The sequence below is a fragment of the Mchenga conophoros genome, linkage group LG18 (genome assembly GCF_057382185.1).
Source record: "Mchenga conophoros isolate Kocher_MC1m ecotype Shallow Benthic linkage group LG18, M_conophoros_male_GT1.1, whole genome shotgun sequence".
Taxonomy (NCBI): Eukaryota; Metazoa; Chordata; class Actinopteri; order Cichliformes; family Cichlidae; genus Mchenga; species Mchenga conophoros.
Window position 1 is genome coordinate 36,565,242 of NC_140543.1, and position 13,962 is coordinate 36,579,203.

At 47.0% G+C, this 13,962-nt stretch overlaps 2 protein-coding genes and 1 pseudogene across 3 annotated transcripts in view; 1 reads left to right on the forward strand and 2 right to left on the reverse strand.

Moving 5' to 3' along the window:
* The window catches only part of LOC146554341 (acyl-coenzyme A thioesterase 11-like), a 5,212-nt gene extending 2,358 nt beyond the window's left edge, over nucleotides 1-2,854 (forward strand). Inside the window, exons 3-9 of the mRNA XM_085253197.1 lie at nucleotides 22-83; nucleotides 284-403; nucleotides 493-631; nucleotides 1,549-1,604; nucleotides 1,717-1,783; nucleotides 2,545-2,628; nucleotides 2,701-2,854. Coding sequence (XP_085109323.1) covers nucleotides 22-83; nucleotides 284-403; nucleotides 493-631; nucleotides 1,549-1,604; nucleotides 1,717-1,783; nucleotides 2,545-2,628; nucleotides 2,701-2,838 — 666 coding nt within the window. The 3' untranslated portion in view covers nucleotides 2,839-2,854. The remainder of the gene's footprint in view (nucleotides 1-21; nucleotides 84-283; nucleotides 404-492; nucleotides 632-1,548; nucleotides 1,605-1,716; nucleotides 1,784-2,544; nucleotides 2,629-2,700) is intronic.
* LOC146554340 (dual specificity protein phosphatase CDC14AB-like) overlaps nucleotides 1-3,576 on the reverse strand; it is a 20,131-nt pseudogene extending 16,555 nt beyond the window's left edge. The window contains exon 1 of the transcript XR_014889376.1: nucleotides 3,440-3,576. The product of XR_014889376.1 is annotated as a dual specificity protein phosphatase CDC14AB-like (transcript). The remainder of the gene's footprint in view (nucleotides 1-3,439) is intronic.
* A 72-nt stretch (nucleotides 3,577-3,648) lies between these two features.
* Nucleotides 3,649-11,587, reverse strand: LOC146554342 (protein FAM151A-like). The gene is made up of 13 exons (XM_085253167.1): nucleotides 10,959-11,587; nucleotides 10,644-10,801; nucleotides 8,395-8,535; nucleotides 8,140-8,289; nucleotides 7,908-8,070; nucleotides 7,542-7,599; nucleotides 6,161-6,250; nucleotides 5,931-6,007; nucleotides 5,674-5,810; nucleotides 5,259-5,405; nucleotides 4,419-4,525; nucleotides 4,164-4,343; nucleotides 3,649-3,779 (listed from the first exon to the last, which is right to left on the reverse strand). The coding sequence occupies exons 1-13, from the start codon at nucleotides 11,021-11,023 to the stop codon at nucleotides 3,690-3,692; spliced, it is 1,563 nt and encodes a 520-aa protein (XP_085109293.1). The 5' UTR covers nucleotides 11,024-11,587; the 3' UTR covers nucleotides 3,649-3,689.
* Nucleotides 11,588-13,962: the final 2,375 nt, after the last annotated feature.

The window sequence follows — 13,962 nt, forward strand, 5'->3', positions numbered from 1 at the left end:
ATTGCTGTGTTTGAATCCCAGGTGAATACATTTGGAGGGCAGATCATGGCCTGGATGGTGAACGTAGCTACAATCGCTGCCAGGTACAGTCACAAACACGTCCTTCCTTCATATTTTTACCTAAAAATAGGATGCACCATTGTGACCTTTGACCTCCACATTCTGATCAGTGTAGTTCAGCCCTCGTGGCAGATTAAAGGATCTGTCCAGCTGTGTGAGTAACCTGAACACGGCGAGCACGTGGGAGGTCGTGGCCTATTGTCTCTGTGCTCTCTGCTTGCAGCCGTCTGTCTCAGGCTCATCCCACCCTTCGAGCCATCGACATGTTCACCTTCAGAGGACCTTCTCAGGTTGGAGACAGATTGCTGCTGAAGGCGATAGTGAACAACGCCTTCAGAAACAGGTATCCCAGAACGCTGGCAGAGACGCAGCACTGCAGCTGTGCAGCAGACAGAACCACTGGTTGCATACTGACACGTGTCCTTACTGCAGCATGGAGGTGGGCGTGCGCGCGGAGGCCTACCATGAGGAGGGGCCTAACCGACACATAAACTCCGCCTTCATGACCTTTGAGGTGCTCGATGATGGCGGGAAGCCACGCACATTACCACGGATACGACCTGAACCCCTGGTGAGTTAAACTAACGCTCACAAACGGCTCGTTAGCGTGCTGCATCCATAAAGTGTCTGGATGTGACGCGGCTGTCTGTGATTGGCTAATACTGACTGAAAGACATGAAATCTGCTTCAGAATTTGTGGTATGAAACCGCACTCTGATTGGCTAACAAGGTGTCAGCTATGAACGTTTCACAGCCAGACTCCTGATAACAGCTGATCTTCACCCAAGGTGAGCTCAGAGGCAGCGGTGGGTGACATCAGTGTAGCTGGGTCCGCCTTTTGCACCGCCCGTGGTGCTGATGGATGGATGACTGCGCAGCAGGAAACATGGCCTCTGCGTGCGTTTTCCTTCCTTTGTTTCTGGTGGAAGCGTCACAGCGTCCGTGGCTCACAGGCCTGAGCACGTCCACATGCCCCGTCACTGTGAACGCTGTTATTATGAACTCCATTCAAATGTTGAAATCATGTAAATACAGCATTACTATGATTGTTCCACATTATACACCTGCAGGAAAGCTCGGTCAGGGGAGTGTGTGCTGGTGGGGTTAAAGTGTGGAGCAGTAGATTGACAGGATAATGTTGGTGTCAGCTTCATTCACGCTTCATCTGTGGTGAAGCAGCTTGTGGAGATCGTCCTGTAGGATAAAACACGAGTGTCATAAAGAAGGTGCAGAAACACTCGATTAACCATTAAGCCGTGACGGCTGAGCAGCGATCAGAGCTTCACATCATGTTATCGGTCATAAATCCGTCTGATGGAGCGGCCTCGCTGTAGTCGTGGGTCGTTATCAGCGTGAACAAACACCGAGTAATAACACTCCACTCAGTTTGTGCCACAGATCGGTGTACTGGTCATAAACTGGTGCTGGGAATCTGCCCGCTGTGTTACACACTGGTGCCCTCTGCCTGTGTGTCCGTCTCATTTACAGGAAGGACAAAGGAGGTTTCAGGAGGCAACGGCCAGGAAAAAGATCAGGCTGGACAGGTACATGTCTCCAAACAGCCCCTAATGCACCGTCTCTGCAGCTACATCAGCGTTTGTTGTGCAGCTTTGTGCACAGTGCCATCATCCTGATGCAGCATTCCTCTGTGTTTAGGAAGTACATCATTTCCCGCACGCAGGGGGAGGTGCCTCTGTCTGTTCCCTGGGATCCCACCAACCAGGTGAGGAGAAGCTCCACGCCGTCACCTGTACTGCTCACGTTAGTCCTCGTGGACTCACGGGAGAGAAACTTTCTTTATATACATGTGTGTATTACTGTATTACAAATAAGACAACTTGGCACCTTGTTACTAGCAGCTTGTCACAAACACATCATTAGTTCTCATTTCTGCAGCTGAATCTACCGGACATACGGGACATAAAACAGTATTTTTGCACCAATAAGGTGATTTCCACAGCTGCTCGTCAGCTGATGATGATCCTGTCACAGCCTGTGCTTGAGCTGGACACAGTAAACCTTTAATAGTTTTCTCAGCTGAGTCTCTTCACCCACATCAGCGTCTCAGCTGTGTGTCGGTGCTGCGTCGTCACGACTTGTGGGACGTGATTTCTGTTTCTTTCTTAAAGGATGTTCAGTGATTTGTTCCACTGCAGTTTGTATGATCTGACCGAGCAGACCTCAGCGTGTTCATGTCGTCCCACTTAGCTCCAAACCTGAGCCACAGTCAGACTCCCGCCGTGCCTGCAGACTGATTTAGTCGACTGAACCTCTGACAGGCCGACGTGTCGCACCGCTGTGCTTCACCTTCACTGCAGATGAGAAATAGTGCTGCAGCAGTTTGTCTTCATTTTGCACCCTTAATACTTACACTGTTAGACGGCGCTGATTCATATATAATAAGTAGTATTTGAATGGCGGGAGGCGGCCTGCTAACGCTGAGCTCTGGAGATGAGTTTGTGGTTCCTGTGTTTGTGCTTCCAGGTGTATCTGAGCTTTAACAACGTCTCAGCTCTGAAGATGCTGGCAGCCAGAAGCAGCTGGCGCCTGAGCTGTGAGAAGGACCAGGTATGTGCGTCTCACTAATGAGCTGTTTGTTTGTGTGAGTCTGCCCATCGGCGCTTTATGTTGTGTTCACAGGTTCAGCTTTACACCCTGGAGCAGAAGTCCATGCTGAGTTTCAAGATTGAATGTGAGGTGGACGTTCCTGCTCACAGAGCCTTTGATTTACTCGCCGAGCTGAGCAACAGGCCGAGCTGGGACTCGCATTACAAGTAAGACTCTGGGACTCGTCTGTTTGCCCGTTGCTACGAGTCAAGTTCAGCGGTTTCTGTGCGCGGCCTGTTTCGACTCGCTGCCTCGGTATTGTTCTCCGATTCCAATGATGGACTTTTCTGAGGTTCAGGGTTAAAAATAAGCGACGTGTGGTTTAGGTTCATGCTGCTCACTTTGCACTGAGGCTGACATGTTAAGGTTAAAGTGACATTAGCTGTGAGGGCCTGTCTGTCTCTTTATTCTCACGTTTACATAAAAGGGGAACGGTGGCTCTCCCCCAGCCGAGCCAGCCTGCAGATGAAGCTCATCCTAGCTGCTTAGATTTGCAGCCTTACGCTTTGCATTGATCTCATGACCAGCAGGTGGTGGAAAGAACGTGGCGAGCAGCTCTTGAACCCAAACTCCCCTCGTCTGTGGAGGAGGCGGAGCTTTGTCTCCGATGCCGTCAACACCGTGGGCCTGTGCTGGTGGAGCAGACCACTGTGGGAAATCCCAGTTTTAAAACAATAACTGGATGTTGTGGATCGGTCACTGAGGTATCGCAGTGCTCAGCTTCCCCTGGAAAGTTATTTTTCACAGAGCTGAAAAGGAGGCGTTAACTCACTGTTGAGAAGATCTGGGCCCCCATTCCATCCTGGCTGTGGGACACCGGACCAGATCTTCACCCTCACAGGACGTCTGGAGAGAGGTTTAGAAGTGCTCTGTAGACTCGGACAACCAGGTACCAGGACGGCGTCTGTGGGGTGTATCGCAGCGGTCCATTTAGAAATGGAGTGAAAGCTGTGGCTGCTCCTCAGTAGGAGGACTCGAGGGTGTGTGACCGATCCTGTGTGTGATATTCACGAACAGGATCTCTAAGTGTAGCTGATGTGAGGAGGCCATCTGTGCTCAGCCAGGACTACAGTGACGTATGGAAACAGGCGCTCGACTGTGGACACAAAGACCTGGAGCAAAGAGAAGGACGACTATGAAACAGCCTAAAATGACACGTTTCCATCGTCTAACTGGATCGGCACTGGACATTGTTGGAGTGAACTTGAGCTTGGCTGACCAAGCCTGAGCAGCTAAAAAGCCTTCATGACGAACAGAGGATTGCATTTGCTTGGGGACCGTCTGACAAACATGCAGCTTATACAACTGTTCTCTCTGTGGGGGTGTGATAGTTTCCCAGCCAGGGTGGACCCTCGAGGAGGCTCCAACATTTACACCTGCTCGATTCTAGTTGGATGGATTTCCAGCCAGGTGTGTTAAACGTGACATGCGTCTGCTCTGTTCTTTATTAACGTATTGTCTGCAGACACTGCTTCGGGGGGATCAGATGTGCTTACTGCTGTGCTGTCGCTGCTCTGTAAGCCCTCCATGCTGATCCACACAGGCCTGTGGAGCTCGTCGGCCCCGTAGGCTGACTGCAGCAGGTTAAGAGAAGCCTCCAGCAGCTGCTGACTCTGGACCCTCAGGTAAATTCCCCAGGAGGTATCAGCAGCCTGCCCAAGGGTCTGAATAACATCCTGAGAACACACACATGATTGGCCTTAATAAAAATGTAACCTGGCTGGTGGTTGGCTGGTGATCTACAGATATACCTGCAGTGTGAGGAGCTCTGAGCTCCTTCCAGAACCTTCTACCAGAAGGACTCCAGGTCGACTGCTGTCAGAGGTCACACGAACGACCAGCATCCCGCTGCCCCCACCTGTTAGTGAAACAGAGTATCAGTGTGACTTTAAGGTGGTGCGACAGCAGCATGTGCAGGTTTACAGTTTGACATCATCAGGATGAACAGCTGATCTGTGACATGCTGCATTATCATGAGGTGATGAGGAGACCGCAGCTGTGAAGGGACGGACAGGCTGTGACCACGACTGATACTCAAAGGGCCAAATGTTAGCCGCACCTCTGCAGCAGTCACTTCCCCGTTGTCCAACACGCCGCCTCGGTCCACTGCGGCTTCAAACACTGATTTCTGATCAAGCAGCTGTGCTCTGTATTCTCTGCTCAGCACAGCTGTGAACACTTCTGGCGCTTTCATTTCTACCAAAACAACAGATAGTTTGCGTTTTTCACAATTGTTACTGTAACGGTCAAAATCCCAGGACATCAGCTTTTCTGCCACCAAGAGTCACTAAGAACATCATCCTGATGACCGATGTGAACGAAAGGTTCAGCTGCCACATGACTTCAGTGCATACAGCAAGTTCACTTTAAAAATACCTTGAGAAAAAACTCACGAGGGATCTCTGAATGCTTCGTGGCACAAATGAGGCAGTTTCTTGGTGTTTCTGGCGACAGTGCCCCGCTGTCATTCATGATGTTACCACCAGATGTCGCTAGCATATGTAAAGTACAACTTTGAGAGCGTGCTTTGCCCGGGCGTTTCAGTCTGGCCCGTTAAAATCAGGTTATAAACCCTGAGGTGTAAAACCTGCCTGAAAGCTGACGGAGCAGGGAGGCCCGGCCGGTGACGGGGAGCAAAGGCACAGCCAGGCGGTTCATGAGGTCTGAGCTGTAACCTGGGTGGAGAAACTCCATCAGATCTCCTCCAGGATAGAACCTCCTCACGCTGTCCTGCTTACCTGTGAACACACACAATGAACCAGGAAGAACTAAACAGAAGCAAACTCTTCATCTCAGAAGAAGCTTAAACAAATGCACACAATGAGCAGAAGGTTCAGTTTCCAATGATTTTTCATGTAGTTTTCTAATAATGTTTTTCTTTAGTCTTCAACAACAGTCAGAACTCACTGAAAACAAATCTGTTGATTTGAATAAATCACACACACACAATTATTATTTTACCCAAACATAGTCTGTGTAAGTCTGCTCCATATGAACGCTCCTCACCTACAGCCTGCTTAAATTCTGACAGCGTGGGTTCATATATGTCATAGTAGACTTGCCACGGGTGGGTGTTGTCACGGACAAACAGCAGGTCGCTGACGCTGGGGTTAACAGAGCCCTGCCACAAAGTCAGGCTGAACCTAGACACAAAACATGACAGTCAGTCTGTGGCGCTCATGGGCAGCGAGCAGCCCCCAGTTACTGGTTTGATTAGCAGATTTCCAGTCATTGCCATAGTAAACGTGGAAGTTATCTGTTACCGTGGTGACTGGTTGAGGAGCCAGCTCAGGTGCTGCCAGCCGCTGCGAACCAGCATGGCGTGGACTGGGAACGTCACCTAAGAGACGAAACGTTGACCAGTCAGCTCTGCCGTTCTCCGACACCTCAGAGCGTTCTCATCCCAGCACGCAACACACCGACGATTTGTCCCAGGCGTGTTGGGATGGGAGCGTGTTGAACTGGGACCACTGAAACCTGGATTCACACTTACCCTTTGAGGTACGTCTTTGATCATGTTGTACATTTCTTCCACCGTGGCTCTGGAGTAGGTTTCGTTTGTGAGCTGGTGAATATAGAGGACCTAAAGAAATAAAGCACATACAGCTGTTATTCAGTCAAAAATATAAACCATGTGTTTACCATCTCCACTGTGGAGGCCAGGCCTCCATCACTCTCCATGATGGGATGGCATGTTGCTGCAGGATGCTGTGGTAGCCATGCTGGGTCAGTGTGCCTTCAGTTTAAATAAATCTCCACCAGTGTCACCAGTAAAGCCCCCCACACCAGCAAACCATCAACCCCATGCTTCACAGTGGGAACCGTGCATGTAGAGACCATCGTTCACAAAGTGGAACCAAAGTTCTCCAATTTGGACTCATCTTGTGTTTCTTGGCCCAAACAAATCTCTGCTTGTTGCTTTTCCTTAGTCGTGGTTTCTCAGCAGCTATTTGACCATAAAGGCCTGATTTGTACAGTCTCTACTCTACTCAGATGTGTCTCTACTCTGTGTGACATCTATCTGGGCTCTAATCTGAGCTGCTGTTAACTTGTGATTTCTGAGGCTGGTGACTCGGATGATTGTATCCTCAGCAGCAGAGGGACTCCTGGTCTTCCTTTCCTGGGGCGTCCTCATGTCAGACAGTTTCATCGTAGTCTTGATGGTTTTTCTGACTGCACTTGGGGACACATTCAAAGTTTCCGACTGACTGACCTTCAGCTCTTACAGTAATGATGGGCTGTTGTTTCTCTTTACTTAGCTCATTGGTTGTTGCCATAATATGAACTTCAACAGTTGTCAAATAGGTTGGTACACAGCTAACAGCCCTGACTTCTGCACAACACGACTGATGGTCCCAACACCACCAATGAACCCTGACAGGCTCACCTGTGAGGTGAAACCATCTCAGGTGACGACATCATGAAGCTGAGAGAAGGCCGCAGCTCTGTCAACAAAACAAAGGGCGGCTACTCACAGGACTCTAAATGTATTTTAGAGTTATCATTGTTTTCTTTGCTACATAATTCCATATATCTTGCTTTGATGTCTTCAGTATCTACAGTGTAGAAAGTAGTAGAAATAAAGAGAACCATGAAATGAGAAGGTGTCCAAACTCTTGATGGGTGATGCATGTCAACATTAATTCAACTGTCTTTAATTTTAGGGATCACAGGAACATAAAAGCTGTTTTGTCTACTTTAGCTCAAAGGATCTTTTTGAAGCTCAAAGTTCTTCTTCCAGCTTTGAATTCTCTCATAAATGTCAGTTCAGGATTCCTTGAGTCTCTTCCTGTTTCTGACAGGAACATTCCCAGAACCTCGTCACATGCCTGGTATAATGGTTCAATGGGGTTCTTGCTGCGAGCGTGCCATACCTTCCACCCAGGAGACAAAGTCACATCTGGAAACTTGTCCTGAATGAGTTCCAAAAACCTGAAAAAAGAGGGAGACATAAACATGGACTGATTCTTACGTAGCACTTTCCTGCTCTCCCAAGTCTCCACACCACACTCACCCAGTCACTTTCTTCTAAGCTTTTTAGTGCTTCCTAACTACATTCGTGCTGAGATCGGAGAGCGACCTGGGGCTAGTATCATGCCCAGGGACACTTGGCATGCAGACTGGAGGATCCAGGGATCGAACCACCAACCTCCCGATCAGTCTTTAGATGTTAGACATTTTCCCTTCCTAATTCTGAACTCTGTCCAAGGGTCTGTGTCCGGTCTAGCTGGATTTCATACCTGCTTCCATTGACTGGAGCTACAAAGCTTGGGACGTTGGGGCCTCTGAGGATGTCTGCATTCAGCCACACAGGTCTGTTTATTCCCTTGTTGCTTTCCTTTTGTTTAAGCAGGTCCAGTGACAAACCCACTGATTCCAGAGCCTTAAAGTCCAACTTGATGCCTGCAAACGAACACGCCTTTAAAAACTGTGATCAGATGGACTTTCTGTGGAAACAGTTCTGATCTGTACCTTTTCCAGAAGCCAGTACAGCATCTAACCATTCGTCGAGAGTGTTGTCACTATATATGTCGGGAGGGTGTGCCATGATCGGCACTGGCTTTTCATCAGGGGTCCCATAACCCATGAGAGTGACGTCAGCTTCCAAGATCATGGTGTCACCTGGAAAGATGACAGGAGGCGGTGCTTGTTTTGTCTGTACCTGACTGTAGGTTCAGGCACCGACACCATCAAATAATGCAGTGTTGTCTGTGTGAGTGTTTTTACCCATGAGCGCTTTGTACATGTCCTCCTTGCTGTTGGCTCGGTGAAACCACGTAGCCAAAAGGCCGTCCGCTTCACTGATGTTCCCCGTCTGCACCAAGTACTCCAGCATGTCTCCACCAGAGAACGAGGCAGAAGACGGAGCTGAGGAACACGATTGGACAGCAAGACAGTGACGGAGTCATAGGTACGTAGTCCCTGTCACAGCAGAACTGGGAGCTTTCAGCTAAAACAGCCGACGGTGTGTTTGGGGAGGCTGCTCTTTGTTGGGAGAGCAGCTTGTTTAAAGTTCATTCATTTCTTCAGCTTAAAGATTCTGTCAGCTGAAGCGAGACAGATGGGATTTGGCTTTTAAAGAAGGTTGCAGATACTCATGAAGGCAAGGCAAGTTTATTTGTATAGCACAATTCAACAACAAGGTGATTCAAAGTGCTTTACAGAGACATTAGAAACAAGAACAAATAAAAAGCAGGATTTAAAATTGATTAAAACAAGCAAGCAAACAAACAAACAAACAAACAAACAAAACAGTATATAAAATCAAAACAGATAAAATCAAAACAGATAAAATCAGTAGTTAAATGTTAGTTTTGAAATTTAAGCTTAAAGTGTGGATTTGGTGCTTTATTCAAATGCAGCTGAGAACAGGTGAGTCTTCAACCTGGATTTAAATAAACTGAGTGTTTCAGCTGATCTGAGGCTTTCTGGGAGTTTGTTCCAGATATAAGGAGCATAAAAGCTGAATGCAGCTTCTCCGTGTCTGGTTCTGACTCTGAATGCTTTTTTCTTAGTGTCTTTTTTAAAGAAGCTACTGTCACATATTACTCAAAGAGACCAAGGTCTAACAGCACAAAACACATCGTGTAACATTATCTTTGTTACACATTTCATGTCAGTTGATTCAAAAGTCACACAGTTCAAAGCAGCCGTGTACTTTTTGTCCACATGACTATGGTCCTGTCATAAGACCAGAAGCCAAATGATGAGCACTCATGCATCATGGCATTGCAATGAGCTGCAGTATGATATCAAATGAACTTTGATCACTGTAATCACTGATTTTAGCAGCAGCAATATAAAGTTGTGATGCTGACACAGCGAGTATTTAAGTGTTACGTTTGGAGAAGGCACACTGCTGGAGGCTGCAGCACCCTGTGAAACCCTGCAACACTGTGGGCTGTTTCACCTGTGCAAAGACATCTTACTGTCGCTGTACACTCAGGTGAACTCTACATGCAGTAGGTATGTATGTCACAACACTGCCAGTCGTGCACTTTGAGCTTCCATTCGACTTTCAGAACCACGGCTAAGCCTACAGTCTGTGTTTGGCCTTATTAGACAGACACGGTGAAGAGGAAGGAGGGGGACACACGCAGCAAAGGGCCGCAGGTCGGACTCAAACCGTGCTGCACGTGGTCGCCTGCTCATCCAACTAAAGCAGCGCCCTGGTCTTTACAGTGAAACGTGGTGATGATTAGGTTAGGTAAAAGCAGTAATGTCACAGTTTACTGATGGTGTACATGACAGCAGTTAAAAAATCCTGAACTGAAACATTTGGAAGAACTATGGTGCAAACAGAAAACAAGAAACAAAGCTTTGGCACGTCTGCTCAGATTTGACTGTTGTTCAGATCCATCCATCCGTCCATTTGCTTCCGCTTCTCCTTTTCAGGGTCGCGGGGGGCGCTGGAGCCTATCCCACCTGTCATAGGGCGAGAGGCGGGGTACACCCTGGACAGGTCGCCAGTCTGTCGCAGGGCCAACACACAGGGACAGACAACCATTCACACTCACATTCACTCGCACATTCAAACCTAGTGGCAATTTGGATTATCCAATTAACCTATCCCCACAAGTTGCATGTCTTTGGACGGTGGGAGGAAGCCGGAGTACCCGGAGGGAACCCACGCAAACACGGGGAGAACATGCAAACTCTGCACAGAAAGACCCCGCCCTGATGGTGGAATTGAACTCAGGACCTTCTTGCTGTGTGGCAACCACCGTGCCACCGTGCTGCTCAGATCCAATGCAGAGAAAATGCTTTGAAGGCCACAGGTGCTGCAACCAGCTCCAGCTGGACTCTGATATTATTGCAGTTGTATATAATACAGTATATAAGTACAAAGTACTGTGAAATGTACCTCTGGTGATGAGTAATAAATACATTTACTCAGGTATGTTTCATCATCTGGATCATAAACAAAGTTGCATCATTGTTTTATCATATAAATCGTACATATTGTAAAAATGTACCTGGCGTCTTAGTGAGCAGCACAACAGGTACAACGATGACAGTCAGCAGCACGATGAGCACAACAGCCACAGACGACATTATCAGCAGTCGTTTGGGCAGCACGCCACGCTTCTTTGGGCCTCGCTCCACTCGCTGGTCGTCAGCCTCGGGCTCCATCCTGTGGGGATACACGATTAATGCTCGTCGGTCTATTCTGTGTTAGAAGCAGCATTTCAGCATGTTGTAGAGGTTTACCTGACCTCACACATGCATGTCTCACAAGTGTACATGCTGCTTCATCCATTTTATTAAAGAGCAACTGATTTGTCTCCAACCTGTTTTGCTTTCCTTCTGATCCTCCAGCAGTTCGTTCATCTCTCCTTTTGTCCTCTCCTGCCATTCTCACACGTCTCCTGTCTAGGTTCAAATGTCTAAGAAGTCGGAGACCTCAGGGAGCGCTCGCTCTTCTTTTATACGATCCTTTATCTCAGGTGCAGAGAACAGTTTTCCTTCTGATAAGGCGCACACACTCTTCAGTGTCCACTTGCTGCCTGACGAGCTGTGAAGCTCTTCTGTTATGTAATCTTCACTGTTCTGGGATTACAACACACCTTGTAACAAATCTCCCTCTACATATTTTGTCCGTGTTTGGAAGAATTGTGCATTACTCCACAGTGCCACACGGAAACATGGGAGGGATTATGGCATGAACATTTTCACATTTCTACAAACATGTTACTTCCCACAGGTTCGTGTGTCAGCCATCTGTCTCATAGTTACAGCACTGGTTCCCAAACTTTTTCTGCTGCGCCCCCTTTGTTTTACAAGAAAAATGTTTGCAAATACAAGTAATCTGCAATAAATTACAGGCAGTAAGAAAATAAACTACTAACTCTTTTACGCTGCGTCCGCACCTACACGGGTGTTTCTGAACACGCAGCTGTTTCGTCCACGTAAACGGCGTTTTCACAGAAAACTGGGATTTTTTAAAACCCTTTGTGTTTACGTGTGGACGAGGAATACAGAGTTTGTCACGCAACGTCAAAGGTATGCGCCTTTTTTCACGTCACGCTGTGGCCACGTTATTGTTTACATGAGATGAATGGCAGAATGGCAGATAGAGACGAAATACTGTTAATCTGACTGTCTGCAGGTTTACACGCAGTTACTGTCCCTCTGTTTACAAAGGCAGAGACGTCACGGTGTCATTATTTTACTGTAGTTGGTTTCTCCTGTGTAATAATGTTCAACATTGCATCAATACATTTTTTTTGTTACTGGGAGTTGGCACCCTGTTAGTGAGGTTGCTTAAGCTAAGTACTCTTTAAAATGCCAGAATAGGGAGGATGGAGCAGGTTTAAGTTTATTAGATTGATCAGTGTTGCTGAACTATGAAATATTTTTTGCATACAGGTCTAACAGAATAGCTTTAGTGTTGTTGGTTATTTAAACTTGAGTATGAACTTATACAAAATGCAGCAAGATATTAAAAAACAGTTTTATTGATTAAAAACACTATATCGGATTCATATCAGTATCGGCAGATATCCAAATTTATGATATCGGTATCGGACATAAAAAGTGGTATCGTGCCATCTCTAGTCACTATTGGCGACTCCAATAGGGTTACCTGTCAACTGTGGTGTATGTATGTATGTATGTATGTATGGTGAAAGTCCCTCTTTTTGCTCCTCCCCCCTCACCTGTGGATGGACGGTGCTGTTACCGTGGTGACAGCTTGGATGTGTTTCAGTCCTGCCTGGTTATCACTGCAGGAATCTTTCACATTTATTACAGGTAATAACTCTGATTTTTCTGTGTGTTATGAACCAAATGTATCCTGATACACACAGAGATGGATGAGCAGAGGTCACATGATGAAGAACAAACATGGAGTCTTTGATTGATTTAGATATTTATTGATGAATGCAAACAAACCTGACACTGAACCATCGTCCAGCAGAACAAACCTGATCACATGACCTGCTGACCCAAACAGTGCAAAGCTCCATGGCAACAACAACAAACAGCCTCACATATGTTAACAGAGGCTGTTAGAAGCACAGAGTCTTTACAGTCTTTCTCCTGTTTGGACACAGATCTCTGCACATCTTCATCACAGTTCCTCACAGACGTGCAGAGTGTGTGGATATCAAAGCTAAGTTTCCACCATGTTTGTAGTCTGTACTGGGACTCATGGAGCATCTCTCTATGAGCACTCAGTGCTTTAAACAGTGAGTCCCAGTTTAACCAGCAGCCTTCACACCACACATCACACAGACATGGAAACTTCAAACCTCAGACTGAAGACACCATCAGAAATAAACAGATTGTGATGAAGATGAAGAACTGCAACAGTTTGCTGTGGTTTCTTCTGTTCCTGTCAGAAATAAGAGTCTGGCAGCACTTTGCTCTCCTTCCACATGTTTAAGGAGGAAGTGAAGAAGAGCGAGTGAGTCGTCTTCCTCTGTGGGCCCAACATCAGGCAGCAGCCACGTATTTTTAAAAACCCAGCACACTGCTTCAGAAACACTGAGTCAGGTGACCAGAGTCATGTGATCAGTGAGGTCTTCACTCAGGACGTCACTGCTTCAGGACCTGATTCAGAGGTTTATAAGGACGTGGATCATTGGTGCTGATGTTGTGTGAGAGCTGGTGAACCATGGGGAACATAAATAACAACCAGGCCATCAGCAGTTCTACCCCCAGCTCTAAAACCTACATAATACACTATACATATAGTTATATAGGTTATAGTATGTTGTATATACACGTAGCTGAAGCAGTTTCATTTGTAGCTTCACGCTGCACTTCACATGTTTGTCCACCAGATGGCAGCACAGAGGCCTGTGTTGGAAAGCTTTGAGTAACCAACCAGGAAATATCTGTGTGTAAAAACAGCAACACAAGAATCCAGGATGAAGACAAGAAACTCAAAGCTCACAAAACAGGTGGAGCTAATTTTGTGACGTGTTTGTGTAAAAACACCACAGAAGTGAATCATCAAAGTTTCCATGTGAGCTGATGATGCTGCTGCAGAGTTTCTGTGAACCTCCTGTGACCCCGCCTCCTCATACAGAGACATCTGATTGCTCTTCAAACTGCATCACGTGGACACATGTGATTGTGTGTTGTAGTATTGATCCCAATGCTGGTATCAGTCCTGGATCAATAACACTGGATGGATGCGTTCAGCATGGAGCCCTGAGCTGTGTTACAGACAAACATGGAAACTGACAGGTCTGTGTCATTCACAGTCTGTAACACTTCTAAACAACAGAGGCTGACCCAAGTGCCTCAGAGCCAGGCACGCTCACATCACAGCTCTCTAAATAAGCC

Excerpts from the sequence above, each read along its gene's own strand:
- LOC146554342 (XM_085253167.1), bottom strand. The coding sequence starts at position 11,023 with ATGGCAGGAGAGGACAAAAGGAGAGATGAACGAACTGCTGGAGGATCA. Across the intron at positions 6,008-6,160 it reads TCAAAGACGTACCTCAAAGG|GTGACGTTCCCAGTCCACGC; the intron begins GTAAGTGTGAAT and ends TTCGTCTCTTAG. Across the intron at positions 3,780-4,163 it reads AGAGCAGCGACAGCACAGCA|GTCTTTGTGTCCACAGTCGA; the intron begins GTAAGCACATCT and ends TCTTTGCTCCAG.